Below are 23849 nucleotides of genomic sequence, written 5' to 3' on the forward strand. Positions count from 1 at the left end.
TTCAACCCTATGATCCTTGTACATACACACCAGAGTATAATTTTAGTCTCCTCACGTATCAGTACAGTCTGTCTCTGTATGCGTTTGTCTATGTGTGTGTTTATATGTGTACTGTTACATTGTTTTGGATTTTGAAAGCAGCCCTAAGCTTTGGCCCTTTTGAGACCCTTTCAGTGACAACCTACACAGTAGCTTCAGCCTTAGTATTTGGAAGTTGGATACAAGTGCCGTATGCACTTCATGTCGAGCTATGATTCTAATCAAAAAGTTCAGGCGAGTAAAACAACAAAAAAACTGAAGAAAAAATAAATCAACCCAAAATTCCTATTGGCAAACCACACAATGGAACATCTGGAGTATCTTGAAATCCCTTTTTCTTTCCCGTTGGCAATCACTACCACCTTTCATATTTGGGATTCCCACAGCCTGCCTTGAAACCACCAAACCAAGGGACACACAGCACAACAACGGCTCTTCTCTACTCCCACACAAGTTAAAGCAGTGCCACTTTCAACAATCGGTACCTAGAAAAAACATATGTGTTCTTTAACTTTGATTTTCTTCACAAATTCCAACTCTTGATTCTCTTCCTCCTCTTCTTCCCACTCTATCTGTAAACAGGGAGGCGGATGTGTGCATGCTGGTGGTCTAACAGACGTGGCACAGACACAGTCTCGTAGCCTTTGCCAAGCATCTGCTCCTTGATGCAGGGTGGGTGGATGTCGTTGATCAGGTACTCCAGAGACTGCAAGCTGCTGCTCAGCACTGATGTGTTGCACAAGCTCTTGCTGGGCAGGCTGCAGCACAAACCTCCCCCGCTGTCTACAGCAGGGTGATGATGATGGTGGTAGTGGTGATGGTGGTGGGGGTAGCCCATCTCTCTGTGCCCCGTGACCGGTCCTCCTGTGGAGGTGGCCAAAAGCTCCTGGGGGTTGTAGCAGTCACTGTCAGGTGTTACCAGCACACTGTTCCATGGCGGGGCAAAATATTGACCCACTGAGAAATTTCCATGCATACCCATACAGTTCAAAGGGGAAGAGCTGACTTTGTCCATCCCGCCTCCTCCGCTGGCACTCGCTGTCAGGTGGTAAGGTCTGGAGGAAGAGGAGGACATTTGTGATGCCACAAGTCCCCCTGGAACACAAGTTTCTGGGGACTTGCTGATGGCGCCCCCTCCTCCGCTACCTCCGCTGTACATGCGGAGCACAGCCTGTTGATGCTGCTGCTGCTGTTGTTGTTGTTGCTGCTGCTGATGCTTCTGCCAAATGATGTAGTCCATTCCATCTGCGTACACTCCAGTCTTCAAAGCCTCTGCATTTTGAGCCGGCAGCCCGGGCCCTGTGTACACCATATTAGCCTGGGGACCCATTCCTACCACGTATCCGCCACCTGAGGAGCTACAAGAGACCCCCATGCCAGTTGTGCCCTGCTTGGAGGGGCTGGAATTCGACGGTGTAGTGGCAGCCCCTTGGCACACCTGCTGCAGAGCCTGGGCCTGGCAATGCTGGTTGATCTGGTAGATGATGCTCTGGATGGAGGGGAGGTTGGACTGTGCAGGCAGGGCCAGGCCTCGGCCCCCTGTTACCGGAATCACTGAGCCAGCTACAGTGACATTTGGGGGAACCGAGAGCACGGGGCCCTCTGGGGGCCCAGTGTGGTATACCATTTGGCCATGACCACTGGCTAAAGTGCTACTACTAGGGGGTGGGTATGGGGCAACAGCTATGTGGGCTGGAGAGAGCTTAGTCCGTCTTCCTTCGGAGTTCTTAAGAACACCTTTTGAAGGGATAAAGGTGGCTGTTGATGAGGATGACGGTGAGGAGGCCTTGAGGATTGCCAGCAGGCCATGGTGGCCCCCTGTGTGGATATGTGGATAGGGACCAACGCGTTGCCCTGTGGTGTCATATCCATTCACAGTCCGATTAAGGTGCTTGTGCTGGGGAACCCTGATGTTGGTGGGGAAGATCTTGATGGACAGAGGGCTGTTGGCCGTCTTCTGAGCGAAGGCATCAAGTTCTGCCGCAGTGGGGTAGCGCGGGGAATGTGTGGGCACCACAAGCTCACCTGCAAAACAAACAGAGAAAAAAGTATGAGTGATCAAGATAAAAAAAATAAAAGAAATAGATGGCCTCATGTGTTGCGGAACAGAACATCAGACCAGGCGTTTCATTACCAGAAATATCAAAGGCGCCAACAGCAATGGCAGCCACAAAGTCAGATCGATCAACCAATTGCAATAACCACTACTCTGCTGCAACAGTCAAACCTTTAGTATTACAGTGACTACATCTAAAGCACACTGAAAAATGTGAGTGTTCAACAAAAGCAGGTGAATAAAACCAGAAGCAAACAGCGGGCACACTGCAGAACAACCCAAATAGAGAGTTTCCAAATAGTAAATCAGGGCTGACACTCATTTATGTTCCATCCTTCCTCCATTTGAGCTTTCTTTCCATCTCATTTTCACACCCTCCTGTGGAAGTTCTTCCCTAGGCAAATGGATCTTTTTTAAAACTCATTCTGTCAAAGCCTGGTACCTTAGGCGCTGTTAAATCAGTGCATTGTGAAATTAATTCAGACTCTCTTTAGCATTGAATTGGGTTAGCCTTGGATACCAGGCAAGCAGGGACAAAGGGGAGGGGATAAAAGCTTGTTTAATTGCAGTGGCACATTTGAGATTTATAAGTGGTATCACTTACTGGGTCTTACCCTTGGCCACAGCATTTCCACATTTATTCAATTCAGGAGTATGTGGAGAGGCCCTCACAAAAAAACCAATTAGACATCCATGGGGAATTAGTAGCCTGGTTAAGGTGAACTACATCAGACTGGAACCAAGTCAAGAATTCTACAGTGCTGCTATTTGCAAACTTGGTCAAGGATAAAACTGAGCACACGCAGTTTTAAAAAGCATTTAAAAAAGACGGAAACAAATCATTGTTGAGATTGAATAAATCAAATATAAGACATGCCAATGGTTTGCACTTGTGTGACTCTGACATATTTCATTAAAGAGCACCAGTAGCAAAATATTGGCTTTTCTGTTCATGTTATATAGATTGTTATTACATGCATTTATTTTACATTTACTAATCATTACATGACACAACAGACAAAAGACAGTTGCAGAGACGTTGCACATGTAAATGCTGCTTGCCATATGAAACCAATCCAAACCCCAAATTCAATTCAGCAGTAAATGCAGCGAGTGTGACTAGCAATGCCCCTCGCTAAATGAGCCAAGGCTTGGCCATTGTGAATTGAGGTGGCAAACAGGCAAATGGCAATTTCTAAAAAACCCACCATGTGTCATTGTTTGGGGGCTGGGCATGGAGGTGAGAGGCCGCGGTGAGATTGGATTTAAACGACATTATTCAGTCAATTTCATGGCTACTTAGCTCAGTGTAACAAAAAGGGTGGGGGGATGGGAGAAATAACTCAATTTACAAGCAATATATCAGCAGTTGTATGATTGCAACACCTTCAAAAATGACATTTTTATGCAAAAGCTAACACAACGCACAAAAATTAACTGCCATAACTGTGCCGTCAGCAAATGTCCCGGCGACCTAAGGAGTCTGCAGGGTGCAGGCTGTGACTAGGACTCACTCCATTTGCTCTCCGATTGCAAAATCATTTTGGAGAGACTCCACAGCCAAGTAGTCACAATTCTCATTTCTTTGCTCCCATTACAGATAGCATGGGGAGTTCATTTCAACAACCCTATGGGTCTCCAACTGTGAAAATGATTAAATCTACAAGATCCATATCATAAAAGAAATAAATTGGGAATTTAACAGCAGAGGGGGAGACTGTGAATATCCCAAGCCAAATTAAGTGCAAGACCTATTCCAGTCAGTTTGGTTCATCCTGCAGACAGCATCCTTTCTAAATCAGAAACACTCAACTAAAAATGTAATTTCTATAATATTTTTATTATTCTATAATAATAAAAAATATCTTGGATTTAATAACTTGGTTTTAATCAGAGGGAGGGAACCTGCTGCCATCCTAATGGGCAAGGCTGAGTGTGCCAGTCCAGCCAATCTAACATCTAACCAACCTTACTGAGGCAAGGCTCTGCTTCCCTGGTGACGGCAGTGCCATTTGCTTTGATGTTCTGACTTGCAGTGGAAAACTGACAGAAGACTTATTTCATTTGCTCAGAAGATAAAAACATGCTCATTTCAAAGCAGATTGCTGGTCCACATGCAAATGGAATGGCAGCATTTTTTTTTGATCCTCTTTACATGAGAGCAAAAAAAAAAAAAACATCTTTGATCATCACATGGTCTAAATGAGGAAAGATACTTGGCTTTCAGGCATATCAAGGGCCTGTGCCCTGCTGTCCCTGCAAGCCCCCAGCTGCAATATGCCCATCATTCCACCTAATTACTGCCACGAGGAAAAAAAAACTATAAAAACAGCCAGGAAATTCATTAAAGGGTGGCTAATTCTATTCCTTCTCACTGACTGAGTCCATATTTTCCATGCCCGAGCCTGCATTTCTTCTTAGAGAGACGAGAAAGCCCTCTCCCTCCGTCTTTTCCCAGCTTGGCCCTTGTTTGTCAATAGGCAGAGCCTTTGGCACACCAACCTGGCATCAAAGGGTTTCACACTTCACAGGCCACAGGGATTAGAGGCCTTTCAGGCCTACAAAACCCATCTCAGCTCCACAAAGGCTTCCGGTTATTAGAACCCACAGGCATAAAGGAAGAAGAGGAGGAGGAGGAGGCAAATGAGCATCTGGATGCTTCTGATTCCAGCTTCCTCAATGAAAAGTTCCATGGTATAAATTTTGAAGTAAAGTTGATCACAGTAAGTATGGCCACAAACTGGGGCGTAATTTCACTCGCTGTTATACACTCTGTGTGTTTGATGTGCGGGGTCTCCACATCTCTCTGCTCCAGAGCAGTAAGTCTATAAGAGAGGACATGGAGGTTAAAGGAGAGACTATCTTTTTAGACTGGCACTTTGTGACTTATTGGTTAAGGCTGCAGTAGATCACAGCTATGAGCAGCAGCATACAGATGGTGCTGGCTGATAAACACCCTCCGAGGCAGCCAGCACTGCCTCCTTTGTGTGAGCCCTCAACCCATCATAAGGTAGGGGGTTTCCTGCACCTGTGCACATTCTCCAGCGTGGACGTGCATGCAAACACTATGCATGAAAACAGAAAAGAAAGGCAAAAACATGCACACACAAACCTGCATCTGCAGTTGTGTGTCTCATTTGCCATCAGTGGAGCATGTTGTTATCCTCTGCTCAGCTCTCACTCATGAAATGTAGGGCAGGGACAACAACAGGTGCCTGTGCGGGCGACAGCCTGCAATGCCTCCTGGGCTAAATGCTTCACACTCGCTTCATTTCGACATGCGACAGCCTTGTAAGGATTAATTATTTCCCTGGGGACGGAAGAATATGGTTTTTCCCTTCCTGTGAGCAGGAGGCTATATGTGCACTCACTAGCACATGAAACTGCTTATAGTAAATGAGGGGAAACCTGGGCTAGCACTGCCTTAACAATAAAGTTTCACATGAAAGGAATATAAACAAACCACGCATATGATTGAACTGCATTGGAGATGAGATAAAAGCTCAGGCAAACATGCATTAGTTCTGAGAGATCACGCGCCAGGGAGCGGAGATGGCAGGAAGGCAATTAATGGGCTGACCTTCGTCCTTAATCACCCAGTGCCTGGCACACAATGCCCATGTGTCAGAGCAGCACATCTCTAAATGCCACCCCTCATTAGCACGATGCACGTCGTGAGAGAGGCTATCTGTGCAGTGTTACACTCTCCAGTGGTGAGACGGAGATAGCAAGGCTGGGATAGGATAACATGGCAGCACAGAGCCGGACTGAGCTGGAGTAGGCCATGATATGATCTAGAAATCCCATTTCACTTGGAGGATGGGCACTCTCCTTTCTCTCCATTTTTGATTGGCATGAAACTCCCCAAGCGCAACGTCCTTGGTGTACCCAGTGCTGTTACTGTGATTGCATGTGTGCTTGTGTGTATGCACACACGTGGGTGTGTATGTGTGAGTGAGTGTGTGTGTGTGTGTGTCTGTGCGTTTGGTGAAAGGGGTACCCAATTCTGAACACTCAATTAACACTCCTTTAATTAGCTAGCAGTACATTTTGAATTCTGATGAACTAATTTTCTTGGTGTGAGGGTGGAGGAGTGGTGGAGGGCTGGTAAAGATGAGGTCCACTGGGTACAAAACAGCAATAAAGAGGGAACTGGTTAGATTAGACTGTAAAAAATCCATTAAATTCTGTGCACTTCTTCCAAGTGAGAGGTCAAATTGTGTTGATCACAAGAAGCAAAGGCAGACAGAGAGAATATGAGAGCAGGGAGTTAGGTGAGGTGGAAAGAGGAGGGTGGGTGGGGGGGGAGATAGGGAGTCAGAGGCTGTGCGAGAGTGCAGCACCAAATCCGGAGGACCATGAGAATGCTTTGCATTTTAATTAGAGGTTTAAATGAATAAGCAGAGGGAAAAGTCGGAGAGAAGTGCCTGAAATGCCCTTGCTCCCATTTATTAGTGTTCCAAGTGTTCTAAGATTAGGAGCAGTTTGGAGAAGTTTCTTCTTATTAGTGGAGAAAACGCTCAAACACATCAAAAAGCCTGCGCCGCTTCCTCACTCACTCCTGCAAGCCCGTATCCCTACTTACTGCATGTTTTATTCCCCTCTGACCATGTCCATTGGTGAGCAGCGGAAAAAAAGTGCTTGTTTAAATGAAGGAAGAGGAGCATTTGGTTGAAATGCAATCAAGTTTTCACAGAAGAACGAGTGCATACTACGCAGTAACTTTGGTCAAACAAACAGTGATGAGGTTAGGGCAAACAACAGGAGCAGAGATGAAAGCAAACACGGGGTCAGCTTCAGTCCAACATCAACCATGTTCACTTGGAGCCATTTCCCTCAGAGAGGGACAGTCCCTGTTCAATGTGTGTGTGAGCCAAGAGGGGACATTAGCTGCAGTATTGATCATGTGTCTACTCAACCTACATTTTTTTCACGGTACTTTCTTTTTGGGGGGGTGGGGTTGCCCCACATGATCCAATTTCGGGTTTCTTCAAACATGTGGTGTGTGATTTAGACCACTGGGCCGGCAGGTTGTCCCTTTTATCCACAAGTCTTGTAACACATTCCACCACTAATGGCCACTTTGCCATTAACCTTATTGTAATGAAGTTATTCAAATTAATAATTCATGGCTAAAACAATCTTCAATCCCCCAGCTTGGAAAATGTCTGACCAGTCAAATGTGTTGCAGCCTAGACGGGGCAGATTCAACAGCATTGCTCCATGGAGGAACCCTTGACCTGTGGCTATTGTTTAGCTCTCAGCAGATAGGATCAGGGTCTTCTCCCCTCCTCTGTTAGTCTGCTGCAAAAAGACGGTTAGGTGAGGGGAAGCCAGAGGCAGTTTCGCATCCTGAACAATACCTGCCTTGTGCTAATGGAGGTGTCATCTGGCACAGGGCTGATTAGTCAGCGATTACAGCCAGGCCTCAATTGCCGTGACAACTGCTGCAAACACAATGGGCCCTGATAGAGCCAGCTGTTTGGTCCTCTGCAATTAACCCTGCATCCCACTCGTCTCCGGCAGTGCGCTGCCTCTAATTGACTATCGGGCACACAAAGCAGGGGTTGTCGGCCAGACCCCCTGGACATACCCCTCTGCCAAGGTAGAGATGATAATAATAGAGGCGTCCTGTGGACTCGCCGCCAGTCAATCAAAGCCTCAGCGCCCCACAGGAGCTTCCTGAGGAGAGCGGGAGCAGAGGAAGCACATGTATGAGCCAGTGATCAACAGGGTACAGCAGCCTTGCAGGGGGCAGACATGTTGAATATGCCCTCAGCTGGAGTACTAATCAATTCAAGTGCACGTGAGGGGAAAGGGAACCCTGCTGCTTGCTTGATATCAGAAAAGCCATTTTTAGGAACACTCATCTCCCTCTGTTCATCTCAAGGTTGATTTTCTGTGCAACAACACAGCGAGAAGAAAATCAAGGCAATTATTTGTCAGGCCTTTGCTATCTATAATTGCAAAGATAAAAATCAAACTGCATTGATTTCTCAGAGGATAGAGCTGTCTGAATTCACGGCTGCTTGTGTCATCATAATCATCAAACAAAGTCACATTGTAAGACAGTGGAAACGAAAATGCAATCTTCACCAAACTCCTCTTTGTCTTCTTTAAATTCTTCACATTTATTTCTAAAGGAGGTTGACTTAAAGATTGTAAAGCTGCATTCCATAAGAACGGGGTCGGAATTTCCGTGTTCCCAGTCGGCACGCCGCCTCAGGACGCATTTCCGAGTCAGATACACAGACGATGCCGAACAAACCCCGACCACAAAATCGAAGTTGGCTGCTCCGTGAAATCAACAGTAAAATAAATCTGTAGTAATATTCAGTTTATTAGCACTTCTGTCTTACTTGTCACACTCATACATACAGTATTGTCCAACTCCTATCTGTGAACATTCTGCTACTGTGTCTGTATGTGCCAAATACCTCCATAATATGCTGTTATCAACCGATATTGCTAATATTGTCTCACCTGGCTGGAGCAAACCCCATTCAGTTTTATGACTTGTTGTAGTGGAACGGGTGTGATGTCATTTCCATCTCCTAATTCCGATTTCTGAGGTAAATGGAATGCAGCATCATTTTTAACTTATTAAATAATAAATCAAACAATAAACAAACCATATGTGTCACAGTCACATAGTGTTACGTTTGACTCAAATGTCAGACACTAAATAAAAGGCAAATACTTCATTCAAATGACTCACTATGTAAATAGAATCGGTAGTTGGACAACATTTTTCCACAGAGGGTGTCATGCTGCAATCACATATTGGGCTTTTAACCTGCCAACATGTTTCACAAATAGCAAAGAGGATAATGAGAATGTTAAAGCAATCTGCACACTGATCCTTCACAGGCACGCAGATGTGGCAAAATGTCAAAAATGGATTTAATCATTAAAAGAGATTAAAAAAACTTGGACAAAACTCCCAAATCTAATCTTTAATTTCATTAAAACCAATCTAATCTTAGATTTAATTTATCTATTTCCTGCATAAGCAGATGGAAGAAATACCCAATTGAGAGCCTAATTTGGGCTTCCTCCTCACAGAGACTGCAGCATGAGGTCATTTAGTTAGCCAGCAGTGTCCACGTGTACGGTTAATACAGAACACTGAGACAGAGCTATGGCACAGATAACATGAGGAAGGAGCAGAGGAAAAACAAGATACATTTGTTTTTCTTTCTGTACAACATGTTCTGTCCATCAACATTATTAGTCTTTTTCAGTTTCTCATATATGTAATATGTGATGGTGAACAATGGGTCCGATCAAAACAGCTAATTAGGTTTCTATTATAAAGGTTTTCTCCCAAGAAATGGGAAATATTATACCACCAAGACACTGCCATGTTTACATTTTCTCGTAAGAATTTATCTCTGAAGCCAGATGTTCCTGAATCAGCCATGAAAATTAATTAGCTGGTTTGATGTGGCAACCTCATGCTCCTTCCAGACAGACCTGGCTTTTATGAGCTGTAGGGGAAATTACTGAGGATTGATTGATCCTGAAGGACTCTTCTGTACACATGGACTGGCAGACACACACACACACACACACACACACACACACACACACACACACACACACACACACACACACACACACACACACACACACACACACACACACACACACACACACACACACACACACACACACACACACACACACAGAGATAACTTAACTTAATTCGTAGATCCTGTTAACAGCTGATCCAAATATTTTACCATCCAGATATCCTTTCTCTTTAAGCTGCAGCATTGATGACCATGAATAGGCAAAATCCACTAATCTAGAAGCTCCAAACATGCTTTCTTTTTAGTTAAACATGTATCATCATCTCCCTCTCTGTCTCTTCATCCTTCTCTCTGTCTCTTCATCTCCCTCTCTCTCGTTAGTCTCCCTCTCTGTCTCTACATCCCTCTCTCTCTCGTTAGTCTCCCTCTCTGTCTCTACATCCTTCTCTCTGTCTTCATCCCTCTCTCTGTCTCTTTATCCCTCTCTCTGTCTTCATCCCTCTCTCTGTCTCTTCATCTCCCTCTCTGTCTCTTTATCCCTCTCTCTGTCTCTTCATCCCTCTCTCTGTCTCTTCTTCCCTCTCTCTGTCTCTTATTCCCTCTCTCTGTCTCTCCAGTCTCCCTCTCTGTCTCTTCTTCCCTCTTTCTGTCTCTTATTCCCTCTCTCTGTCTCTTCATCCCTCTCTCTGTCTCTTCTTCCCTCTCTGTCTCTTCTTCCCTCTCTGTCTCTTCTTCCCTCTCTCTGTCTCTTCATCCCTCTCTCTGTCTCTTCATCCCTCTCTCTGTCTCTTCTTCCCTCTTTCTGTCTCTTATTCCCTCTCTCTGTCTCTTATTCCCTCCCTCTCTCTGTCTCTTCATCCCTCTCTCTGTCTCTTCATCCCTCTCTCTGTCTCTTCTTCCCTCTCTCTGTCTCTTCTTCCCTCTCTCTGTCTCTTCTTCCCTCTCTCTGTCTCTTATTCCCCCTCTCTGTCTCTTCATCCCTCTCTCTGTCTCTTCATCCCTCTCTCTGTCTCTTATTCCCCCTCTCTGTCTCTTCAGTCTCCCTCTCTGAGTAAGTGAGTTTCATCTGGGGTGCTTGCCGGGCGAAATCACCTCAGGGCGAACACTTTATTATCTGTAGTCAAAGCGTCACCACAAATACCATTCTACACACACAAGTGTCACTTTCCATTTGTCTGCACTCTGGCTGCATTAGCGGAGCCTAGCCGGCACAGAGCCTCGTCTCAAACGCGCACAGCAGAAGAAAACTAACAGCGTGGGAAAGCACTCGTCCTGCATTCCTGCCCCATTAACACCACTGGCATCACCAGAGGAGGCCTACTGCCTCTCTCTGGAATTAAAAACATTATCAGCACTATAACTTCTGTCAAGATAGCATTTGAAAAGACAAAAAGAAAAAGATCTTTAGGCAGATACCTTACATTCTTGCCCATTTAGGTTATTTTTAACGCAAAAAGTTATATTCAAAGAGAACTTAACATAAAGTCCCTCTTTAATTCAGAGCAGATCACTGCACATGATAATTACTGATGATCTAGCAGACCGTCCAGCAAAAACAACACCATTGAGTAGTTTATGTCCTCTTTGAGCCACAAAGGAATGCAGACCAACAGCTTTTTTTGTGGGACACCCGTGCATCAAACAAACAGAAACTGGGGCAACATGTTTAGCTCACACTGCACTCCATAAACAAAACGGACAAACAAAAAGAAAGGACTCCATGTTTGTTCCCATGACAGTCCAAAAAAAAAAAAAGGCATTTCAATGGAAAGCATCAACCCTGAATATTTCACGCTGTGAACAGAGCCCCTCACAAACTCGACCTCATTTCAGGCTCACGAGTTTCACCAGGCTCTTTCTATTTGCAATAATTTATGGTCCTGGATGGGCAACATCGTAGATTATAAATGGAAAAAATACCTATATTCCATACAAAACAGTTTTCTGTTTAATAATCAAGTCTGGCCAAAGGGCTTAGTGGAGTGCACGGTTCAGTATAGATGGGGGGGGATAGCCCCCGGGTCCGCCTGTGATGAGCCAGCCCTCAGGCCTGCCTGGGCCACCCTCATTGTGCATACAGCATGGTCTAGAAAGCAGGGCTTATCAGCAAATACCCCGAGTCAGCACAAGCAGCGGGGTGGTTATGCGTTGCGACTGGCACACCAGCCGATATTGTCATGTGCGATTAGGTCTGTGCTCATGGGCCTGTGAACTCATTCCTATGGCATCATAGTCAACCCCCACCCCCTCTCCTCTCCTCCAGTTATATCCCTGCCTCTCTGCTGCCCTCTCCCCCTTCTGAGGTTTTGCATTTAGCCCAGCCACTTCACAATGTACCCTCACTGAACCTTGTGGAAAGCTCTGGTCCAGTGCAAACATATACAGAGTCAAAATACATTAACAGGTTCGACTGGTTTGATTTCCAAAAGAAATCTCTGCATCTTAATCAACTCCAGTCCACAAGGGTCATCCACAAGTTAAAGCTATAGCCAGTGCACCAAGAAGCAGCCGGTGTTAGTTGTTTTGTCTCGGTACACCTCTCCAGATGACAAGGCTGATAGAGAGGAACAAAGGCCGGCTCATAGAAGAAAGAAAGACAAACTGTGAGGCCAGTTATGGGGAAACATCAGGAAAAAGAAACAGAGATTAAAACATTAAGAGATGAGGCAGAGAGCTACGCAGGACACAGAGCCAAGAAAGAAATACAACAAGGAAAAATCCTGACCTGAAAGATTAATGTCGAGCCCTCCCTGTTCTGTTTTTAAAAGAATATGCCACGCTGTGACACTATTTTCTCAAAGGGCTACATGTACAGCCAAGAGCGAGCAGCATTCACAGTCATGCACAAACTCAAATGGACGCAGCAACAACACAAACACACACACACACACACTTGAAATACGGGACACCAGAGGTAGAGATTGTAAGCGCATACAGAGATAAGAAAGGGAACCAGTGCAGAGAGCAGAGAAGGAAGACAAAAGGGAGAGAGTGGGAGCGAGAGGGAGAGATGAGGAGAGGCTGGAGGCGCCTGGGCAGGCCTGTCAGACTGGAGGAAGTGCTGGTGCACAGGCCTGCAGGTAAATGGAAGAAGAAAGGCGCCTGCAGGCTGCCTGAGGCAAGCCTGGGCCCTTCTGTTCTATCATTTAGGAGACAAGTCCTCCACTGATTCCCAATTAATATTTAACACTGCACAGACAACAAGGCACTCGGCTGCAGTACACATGCCAACGAGAGGAGAGGAGAGGAGGTACATAAATGGATAGGTACATTTTAAGTAAGATTTCATGTAAATGGATTTGTGAAAGCAGGGATTTAACAGAAGCAACGTGTTTTATTTGAACTATTAAAGCCAAAATCTGCAATGCTTCTTAATTAATGCCCTTTAACAGACAGAGCTTTTATTACTTCAGTAAGTAATACTTTTGCTTTCATGTTACCTGGCAGGTCGATAACATTTTTAGTGCAACATCAGAAAGCTAAAACCAACTTCGACACTTGCTGCTCCATGATGGAGCTGGCAGATACAGGCCTGGGTTCCTCCAGGGTTACGGTTAGTGAAAGGTGGTTGTTTTTCACTACCTCTGAACCTATAACCAAGCAAATGTGGTATATTATTTCTGAAACCTAAAATGACGATGCAACAAATGCATGAGAAGATGGCCGTCATGAGAATGAGGCTGAGGAGCGAAGCACAGAACCTGTAATAAAATGTCCCACAGGAGCGATGCTTTCAACTGTGGTCAGTTTACATTCCCATGCTTTCGTCACAAAACCCTCTACACTGTCAGAGTGGACTAAAATAACCACAGACAGGGATGGTATTAAAATCCGGTGCAAGTTAATGAGCGGTCCGGACTAAAACAACAAACGCCACTGCTGTTGAATCTGAACACTTCTTAATGGCACTCTTTACAAGAGACCTCTGGCAACAACATACTGATCAATATTCACCTTCTGTGAAGTTCAATCACGGCCGAGAGGAGAGAACGTGTGAGACAATTTACTGCATTAAAAATGTACAGATACAGCTGCGGTCGATGTAATTTATGTCACAATAAACTGTGAGTGAGGGTGTAACCCAGTGTGACCACAAAGTACATTTTGCTAAATGTTTTTTGTTTTGTATACTTATACAACAATTTATTTAACAGTTTATTTGTTTAGCAGATAGATGCAATAAAAAAATGAATTCATTCTATTAAATGTGCTGCAATTTCTTAATGATTTGGATGGAGTGACAGGACAGAAATAGAGTAAAGGTTGGAAAACTATAGTTGAAAAGCTAATGAAAGCTTTCTTCCTACTTACACACTTTGTAAGTCCAAATGTTGGCCCCAAACTCTCACTTTCTATTTAGAGTTTTGTTATGAAGACACGACTCAAAAACACTAAGCGCGTGCCAGGAGCGTGCAACACCTCCTGAATGCCTCTCATGGTCAGTCTGTGGTGGGCTCAGCTCAGCGCTGAGATGGCACAGGCTGTGTGTCATTTCCTGTGGGACAGCAAGGGACTGCGGACACTGTCACATCCCCCCCAACCCATCCCCACTCTCTGGCAGGCGAAGACAGAGGGTGTCCATGCCTTGCACCTGGGACGCCCAAATGCCAGCTCGGAGGCTTTGGAACCGGGAACCTGTTTTTCAACCCAAGTCCCGCTGTGACCAAAACTAAAGTGGAGCCCCTCTTCCTCAAGCTCACATCCCAAGGCAATAAGATTGCTTCGCCCCCCCGTGTTCACAGCAGAAGGCAGAGGGCAGAGGGAAGGCATGGCTCCGTGGGACGCCACCAGCCGGAAATGATCTTTTGTGTGCCAGCGCTAAGGACGCCAACATGACAGAAGAGAGCCAGTAGTATGCACGAGGTAAGACTAGTACAGCCAATATCACAGGGCGGTCCCTATGAAATAAAGTGAGACTCGATTAATACTCTGAATTCTGCAATATAGCAATGTGATAGTGGTGTGAATTACATATTTCATGTGGCTATGCAAACCCAGTGATCCCCAAAATGAGATTGCATAAGTAGGCACCCAGGAGGATGCAGGCCATGGATAGCTGTCAATCAACTTTCACTATGAAAAATACCTCATGACCTCTTCCTCCCTGCTGCAGACTGTGGAATAATGGCAGTCTCTGTGGGCACTCTGTGGAATTCCAAATGGGAGTTAGGAACGAGGTAGTTCAATCAGTGGGGAAAGGTCAAGTGCATGCAGATTCTCTCTCCTTTGCTCCGTCTCCATTCCTTTTCCCCCAGTTCCACTTTATGCCCTCCACCTCCAGGGCACTGAGGCAATCTGGGGAAAGGTTGTTATTTCTGCTGCTGCTCGTGACCACATTTAAATATTGAACTGAAAATGCGTTGGTTTCGGGTTTTTCTCCCTTACCTAACAACCGTTGGAAAATCATGCTGCAATTCGATATGGCCGGCTAATTCCCCCGTTATGTCGTGCACCGCCTGAGACAACAGTGGAAGAGAGATGGCTGGAGGTCATTACCTGAGGATGTTCCCTCTCACTGGTAGTGTGGCTTAGGAAGAGAAGCTGCTAAAAGCAAAGCAAACTAATGGCTCTGGCAGCTCCGACTGCAGAGGCACAGGGCTATTAGGAAGACTACAATCCCCAGGTGAACCCCCATATTATGTCCCGGGGCTGTGTGTGACATGGCCAGGTTGTCTCTGTCGATCAAGCAGGAAGAGGGCTGAACGTGGTCTGACATCGCATGGACCTGGGATATCAGGCCCTCTGGGAACTTCCTGGCTGATTGGCACTGCAGGCCTCCTGGTGGTGTCACAGTGGTTTACGGCTGCAGGTGTGCTCGTGTGTGTGTACACGTGTGTACATGTGTGTACGTCTCTGTTACAAGGAGACAAATTCTGGACTTCACACCAGTTGATTTGAGACATAACTGGTATTGTGCAGTTTGATTTCACTGCTGTTGCATTCATCATGATATGAAATAGTTCTGTCTCAATTAGAGTTACATAAGTCATTGAATGCAACCAAAAGTATGTTGACGCAATGTGTGTGTGTGTGTGTGTGTGTGTGTGTGTGTGTGTGTGTGTGTGTGTGTGTGTGTGTGTGTTTGTGTATGGGTTGCAGCCAGGCCCTGCTGGGGTTAGAGACACGAGGGAACACCCAGGTTTAGCCCAAAGTCTGATTCAATCCCAGAGCAAAAATGGGAGGGGAAACGAGCTGTGTGATTAACGAAGGCAGGACCTGCAGCGGACCTGGATGAAGAGCACAGACATGCACACCCTGTGTGACAATGGCATTCTCATAAAATGGCAGGCCTGACTCCAATTCAACCACCAAGAAAAGAATAAACAAATGAAAATCTGCAGAAATCTGAAAAGATACAATTTTGAAAAATAGCCAGGCATAAATATCCGCACTGACCAGTCAATTGAGGGATTCTGGCCCTGTTATTCTTTAGCTGACATGTGGCAGAGTAATTGCTGTCTGGGCCAGGGAGGAGGCAGGGCAGTGGTGGGGGCAGCTGGGCCTCCTGTCCAGCCATCTCAATGTTACTCATCACTGGACCGGTGCACCTCCCTCGACCCTCCTGGAGCAGGGCTGTTATGCCCACCCCTGCTCCCTGGACCTTCAGACCCAGAGTTGAGGACGACGAACAAGGAGAGGGATTGGTAGCGAGGGAGGTCGCCGCTGGCCGAGGATGGCCAGGGTCAGTGGCATCCATTCACCCCTCTCCCCTTGCAGGGCCTTTCTCTCTCATCTGTCTGGATGGGTGCCCTCTCTCTGGGGCACAACACGATGAGAGGCCCTGGCTCCGCTGACGTCTCTGCCTTTCATGTCTCCATCTAGGGCAGTGGTAGAGAGATGTGGAGGGGAGGACAGCGGAGGGGGCAGGCTACAAATGTCACCCATAAGGGGGGATTTAATTAAAAATGACAGGGGCTGGCGCTGGAGAGTGCAGCCACATATGCGTGGAATTTGGGAGCAGTGAAAGCAAGTGCCTATGATTTATAATTCAAGTAATGATCTGCACTCCTTTTAATTTTACGGCCAAAGAAAAAAACATATCAAAAGGCCGCCTCTGTGAGGCTAATCCAATATGATATTTTTAAGGGCAGGCGGTCAGTGGCTTTTTGAAAAGCCAGCTCCTCTGTCTCTCATTCTGCTTCGCTCTCACTCTCCCCCACTTGTCTGTCTTTCCCCATCTCCCTCTGCCACTCCCTCCTTTCTCTCCCCTGCCCTCCCCGCTCTACAGTACCCCCCCCCCCCCCCCCCCCCAGACATAGAGCGGGCTGTGATAATGGAAACATCCCGCTCTCCGCCTCCCGTTTCTCCCACTAAGCTCTGTGCGCTTGGGGGAAATTGATTGTCTGGCGAGCCGATCTGAACGCTTCCAGCTGATGGTAGAGCCAGTTAAGTCCTTTTTTATTGAGGGTATGAGGGATTTTTAATGGGAGTCGCATCAATGATCTGTGCAGCCACTCGGCATCTGCATGCAGGGGGCTTTTGCTAAAACCCTCCTCGCCCTCTCCTCCCAACTGCTCTGCCACCCCAGTCCTCACACCATATGCACACACACGCATTACTGTTGTGTAAAGGACAGCCGATGCAAATGACACAGCTCACCTCTACCTCGCTGCCAGGTAATCCCCCTCCTGCGCTCTCGCTCTCGCTCTCACTCTGTCTCTTTGAGGGGTGTATTCTGGTATTCAGCCTCCTGTTGAGAACCCAGGTCACCTTACTCACAACCCCCATTCCACATTGGCACAAACTGGGCCACGAACAATCAATCATGGGGACCTGCTCAGCACGGTGACCTGAGTGTGCCCACTTCTGCAGCCAGACCCACTGTCTGCCTTTCCGCACCCCTTCTGGGCCGAGGGTGAACAATTGCCTTATTGAGGCCAAAGAACTGCACAGTGGTGGAAATTCAACACTTGCTTCCCTCTTCCCCCTCCAAGGACAGAAAGGAGGCTATTATGTTCAAACATCCTCATTATGAACCTCAAGTCAGTCGCTGTGGTACTCATTCAATCAAAGGGTTTAACAGGTGGAGAAAGAGAGGGAGAGTCAGACAGAGAGGGTCAGTGAGAGGGAGTGCAACGGGAAGACTGGAGACTGTTCTTTTTCTCTATTGATTTGAGTCCTGACTCCCACTGGCTGCTCCTCAATAGAGGACCTGGAGAGGAAGTGGGCTAATCCTGTGAAATTGGAAGGAGGGAATCGATTAAGACGACTGTTGAGGACTCCCTCCATTTCCCTCCCTTCCTCTCCTCGTCTTTACCTTCTCTAATTCTATTTTGCGCAGTTTCTCTTTGTCCTCTCTTTCACTATACCTCTGTGAAACCTCATTAGTGAGGCCGGTTGAACCCCACCCAGCTGAAGAGCTGCCCCTTCCAAATGCACTTGGAGCTCTGTTTGTGTCTCAACACAACAATTCAAGATCTGACACAGGCAGCACCCAGTCACCTTGTTGTTTGTGACTTTCCTCCGTCGGAGGCGAGTGGAGTGTGATGTTGAGCTGAGAAGTAGCTAATTGGCCAGTGAGAAGCAGAGAAAGAAGAAGGCAGTGCTTTATCTCTTTGCCTTTCTCTGGGCTGGTTACAGGCCTGGTACAATGTCCCACTGATGAGGAAGCACAGAACCTGCAACTCCCACTAAGCCTCTCTAAGCTGAGGTAGAAAGTGGTAGGTTAGTGCTCCACTGCTCTCCATCCGCCAGTCTGTTTAATCGGCTTGAGGTAGCTCGTAGGCCTGCCATGTAAACAAAGGCCACTAAAGACTCTAGGAGCATTCAATAGGGAGAAAAGACATTTCTTCCCTTCATCAGAAAACAGACTCGCTGTAGAAAGCTTATCCAAGAGCTTCAACAAAATTAAGGAGAAATTCACCTTCCAGATGCCTGACTGCCGCAGCCCTCTCTAATCCCAAACTGGTTCTGACTAGTTTTGCCAGCTCTGTAACAGTGTTCAGCCCTGGCTCATCTCCGTCCCTTTACACCATTTTGTGAGTGGACAGAGGGTGGTGCTCGGGGAGCAAACAGAGCAGCTGTCATGCTTTACAGGCGGCCGGCACAGCCAGGGCCAGACACTGTAAATGTTTACAGACCCTCAGGGTCACCCAGGGCCAGTGAGGCACGTTAAACACTGTCTGTTCAGCCCTGTTACCACGACTGCACAATCAGCACAGCTAAACAGTCCCCCTCACAATGAGTAGCCAAACAACATGGCAATCCAAGGTCTAAGTGCAGCGCGAATGAAACTGTTTAGAATTCCTCAGAGTAGCGAGCAAAGTGACAAACAACAGAAACCGGAAAGTCCATTTTCCTTCACTTATTCACAGTCGGGGTTAACCACCCGGTTCCATCATTCACCATGACCGACAGATTAAAAACAAATGGCGAACACAAGCCTCACTCATTTCTTAGCTTTGGGCGAGCTGAACCCTTGACCCCCATCGCTCCCAGTCACTTTGTTAACTCACATTTTCGTCCAAGGGCTTGCAGAGGCTCCAGGGTCTTGCTGGCACACACCGGGTGCTGGGGTGGAGGGTTTTGCCTCCTCTGCAGACAGGCCAGCATGGCGAGGTGGGCACAGTACTACAGCCGGGGGAGTTATGCGGCCAACCTGGAGCAGAAAAAGAGAAAGAGAAAGAGAGGAACGTTGAGTGTGAGACAGAGTGAGCAGGATGATTCGAGGTCAGAGCTCCATGGCCGTGTTCGCTAAGCCAGCAGCAGCTGGCTCCGGGATAGACGGGCTTGGGTTCTCACCCAAGATTTAATGGGGAAAGAATGCCTACAGCCGCCTGCCTCTCAGCCCTGTGTGCTGAATGATAAACACACACCTGCACTGGGGGCAGCATGGTTGACAAGGGTTCAGAGCACAGTCCAGGCCAGTCACTCTGCAGCTTCAAACAGCACATCCACACAGCCATTCAACCGCATCTCCCGTCTACGAAACCGTCCTCAAAACAAACACACAGGCACACTCAGAAAGTAGAAACACTCAGGCACATTCCTTCCAGGGCAGCGCGTACATGGTGATTGATGGCGTTATCTATGGACAGCAAAAAAATGGTAATGTTGAAAAAACAGCAGTCTGTCTGCTGCAACTTAACATGCAACAGCTCTTAGGGACTGTCAGGAAAGGCCTGGGGACTGAACGGTGTCTGGATGTATGTGTAGCTGTGTGTTCAACTGTATAGCTGCGTGTGTGTGTGTGTTGTGTGTGTGTGTGTGTGTGAAATGCAATGGGTTGGGAGGGAGAGACTGCCAACCGTACATCAGGGCTAGTGACGGCACTAATCAATCTCCCTCTAGGCCATAAATCTCCAGCTCTATACTCCCCCTTTTCCCCACAGCCACCTTCACTCTGGAACAGGGAGGCAGTTGCTGCTAGTTTCCTTTCAAAAAGCCCATCGCAGCTCTGATGTGTGTGTGTGTATATATATATATATATATATATATATATATATATATATAGATAGATAAAAACATATTGCTCCCTCTCACCAAGAACCCTCAACAATCGGGTAGCATAGCAGACCTCATTCATCAGCAACATACCGTGTCACATAACACAATGATGACTGATTACTAAGACTTCTACTTGGATTACGTGCAGGATGAGAGCAGCTCAAGCAAACCATCTAGGTCCAGATAGTGTTTTCATACGATAAGGATCGAGATTCACTCTTCTATAGTTCACTTAGCGGATATTGTTTGGTTTCCAGGAAACTATGAGCCCTTACTGTACTGACTATAACTCTGCAGAAGCCCAGTCTCACCTAAAAAGCATGGCTGCCTCTGTATGAAGCATTGTGGGCTTAATCTTCACTCTGCATGTGTTTGAGCCTCATGTCCAAAATGCATCGATATGAAACACTATCGTTTCCATCTGGGCTGGTCTCCTCTCATATTAAAACAAAGAACAGAGGCAAATATTTCATCCGTGCTGTCAGTGCCAGCGTCTCCTGCCATGATGCGTGGCAGATTATTGAAAAATGATTTCTCATGCGCCTGTCACAGGCTTGTCCCCTGTTATTTATTTTCTCAGTGAATCACTAAATGAACATTTAGCCACCTGCCATCAGTCCATTACTTAGTTTTATAGATTATCATTTAAAGAAAGCAATTATAATGATTACAAGATAAATTAATGGCAGTTCATAAAGCGCCAGCTCCTGTTCTTTCTCATTTCAGGAATAAAGCACATAGATCACTGAAAAACCTCCCAATTTTAAAAGACTAATAGAAGCATTCAATCAAACTAACCTTTACACAACACGACAAGTAAGACGAGTTTAAAATGATAACTATATATTTACGTGCAGTTTTATAGAATGAGTTTAACAGAATCAAAGAATTCACATCTATTCAAGATGGTTGTTATTTTAAAGTCATGAATGCTTTCTTTTCAGACCCCGCTGAAGCATCTGACCTTGAACAACAAAAAATGTCTTCTTCACATTCTGAACCCACTGAATGTGTTAACTTATAAATGAATAGTACCATTTAAAATATAATTTAAATCAGAACTGACAGATTTTCATTAAAGGGTGTATTTGTATAAACTTTAACAGCCCTCCTTACACAGATGGTGAGTAAAGTGCTAAAGTGTGGATTGAGAAATTGAGGAAGGAAGCGAGATAGACAACCACAACACAATTTACTGCCTATAATTAAGGTTGAATGACTTTCCTGGTCTGAATAGTTAAAAGATTAGAAGCAGGTGTTAAAGAAAAACGCAGCACCCCAGCAAACATTCAGTCTTTCACTCTTAAAAAATATATATTTTTAATAAAACATTATTCACAAGACCTTTAATTTGACCTCATTCCATAAGGCTCGTATAGAACACTTAACACTCAAAGTCAAAAATATGTATTTTTTAAACGTGTCAAAAGCAGCACAAAACACAAACCAGGTGGTATGAAAATGATGTCAGTAAATTCAATCTTTATACTTGTTAATTACACAGCTCACTCTCTCACACTCTCTCTCTCACACACACACACACACACACACACACACACACACACACACACACACGCTGCAGATGGAAGAGAGAGGCCACTCTATTTCTCGCCAGGTGCTTGAGCAAAAAAGGTCGCTTGCAGTGCCATTTCCTCTCTCACACAGGCAGGCCTGGCCCAAACACACTGGCACTTTGAGCTCATTACTGGCTATTCACATAATCCTTTCTCTGTGTCCTCTCTGTGAGGATACTAATTTCACAACGAGCCCATCCTCACAGCCCACTTGTTAAAAGATAGTGGTTGAGAGAGAGGAAAGGGACACATGGTGTAGATTGAGACTAAAAGCTAGTCTTAACTGGGGGATACCTCCACAGTTTTCCCCTCGCTGAAATGAAATACAATTGTGTAACTACCCACCATTTTTCTCCATTTGCTGCTCACCAAATGTATTCCGAGGCATTATACTTCGCTGAAAGAGACCCACTTTTTTTCAATTCAATTTCAAGAACCAATTTTCTCCTATTATTGACTTTAAGAGCGAGGCAGAAGGAGCAAGTCTTTGGCTTGTTTGTCATGTTCCCCTTTCCCCTAATCTCCTCCTATTAGGTTATTGTACTTAGCAGATGTCTATCAGAGGCAGGAAATTATCTCCAAACCAAAAACCCTGTGACCCATCATCCAGCTGCCCTAAAAACTGCCCATCATGCCCAGGCCTATCCCTGTGATGGTGCTGGTGTGAGCACACACACACACGCACACACACACACACACACACACACACACTGCGCTTGAAAAATCACCTGCACTTCACTCACTCATCAAATCCACTCACAAGTCTCCTATTACACCAGTGTGGGGATATCTCAAAAGCCAGGATGTCTATCGGCTCTTTCCCGTTCTGCCAACGCTGCTGCAGGGTTTGCAATGGGGGCGGAAGATCAGTCCCCTGAGATGAGGGAATAAGCTGGAATCAAGAGGCGGTGGGCTTGGCAGAGGGCTATTTCTAAGTTAAAAGGTTCTTAAACTGCAGAGGAGATCAGAGGAGATGGCTCCCCACGCCCAAAGCTGTCTGCCCAGATAAGCATCCTGCCAACGGTGGGGATGTAACAGGGTGGTCATGGGTGAATAGACAGCGAGTATGTGTGTGTTTTTGAGCTACACATGTTTCATTTGAAAGAAAGAATGAAGCAGCTGAGACTTAGGCTGGGTATTAAAGCCAAATATTTAAGTATGGGCTGAAATACGTCTGAGTATGACAAACTGTACCAACAGATGTCACTGAATGTTTGGTCAGATTCAAAGTCCTGTTTAGTTATTGTTTGATCAGATTCCTGTGTGCAAAGCTCTTGTATAGCTGCTTGTGTTTAGAAAACATTTAACATTTGGGAACTGTTGTCAAATGAAATTAGGTTTTGTAGAAAAACCAGCCCAGGATCTTATGAATAATGTTCATATTAGATATGTCCGCACCTCAGGATTTATGTCCAATCTCAAGTAGCGTTCCCTATACGTAGCGTGGATGAAAGCTGAGCAGTGGAGGACGGTGTGGTAGATGAACATACTGTCACCATATTTTATTTACTCTTACCACAATCTTTACAAAACGTTTACCATAACGTTCATACATGCAGAGATGCAGGAATTGCATTCATTCATTCATTCATCAGCATTGAAACAAATAAATAAAGTGAAAAATGTTGTAATTTAAGGTTTTCAAAACCATCCAATACCAACGGACTTGTCTGGCAATGAAGGTGTTAAAAACCATGCTAATATATTTCAAAGTACCGGAAAAGGTATAATTTTGGTACGGATACTGAAAGCATTTAATAGAAAGCCAATTGCCAAGCTTCTATAGCGGTTTGACTGTCTCACTTAGAGTGTCTTCAGTGAAGTTCACCCTCCCAGTGGAGGACCAGCCGTGGTCTGGGAGCCTGGCAGACAATGAGCAGAGGCGGGGCTCCGACCTAATTGAATGGTGACCCCGCCGTCTCACTGTGGGACGCCCTATGCAATGCTTTTAACAAGCTGCTGTGTCTCCCCTCTTAATAAGCCCAAACAAGTTAATCCAATCGACACACTCAAACCCTTTCTTTTTCTTTAACAAGGCACTGCCTCTACCCCCTTAATCCCCGGCTCCCCCTTCTCCGTCACCATACCGTCACATGAATGGACGGAGAGTGAAAGGCTCCATTAGGAAGGACTGGCAGTAAACCCCTTCAGCTCGGTACTTTCCACACATCCGCACTAAATAATTTGCAGCCATACTGT

General features: G+C 45.9%; 1 protein-coding gene across 1 annotated transcript in view; it reads right to left on the reverse strand.

Moving 5' to 3' along the window:
* Nucleotides 1–374: 374 nt before the first annotated feature.
* Nucleotides 375–23849, reverse strand: part of fam222aa (family with sequence similarity 222 member Aa) — a gene marked incomplete at its 5' end in the record, with an annotated part of 44762 nt that continues 21287 nt past the window's right edge. Inside the window, 4 exon segments of the mRNA XM_079162091.1 lie at nt 375–2064; nt 19086–19200; nt 19204–19215; nt 19219–19228. Of these exon segments, the coding sequence (XP_079018217.1) occupies nt 608–2064; nt 19086–19200; nt 19204–19215; nt 19219–19228 (1594 nt within the window). The 3' untranslated portion in view covers nt 375–607.

This window comes from Pholis gunnellus (genome assembly GCF_910591455.1).
Source record: "Pholis gunnellus genome assembly, chromosome: 6".
Lineage (NCBI taxonomy): Eukaryota > Metazoa > Chordata > Actinopteri > Perciformes > Pholidae > Pholis > Pholis gunnellus.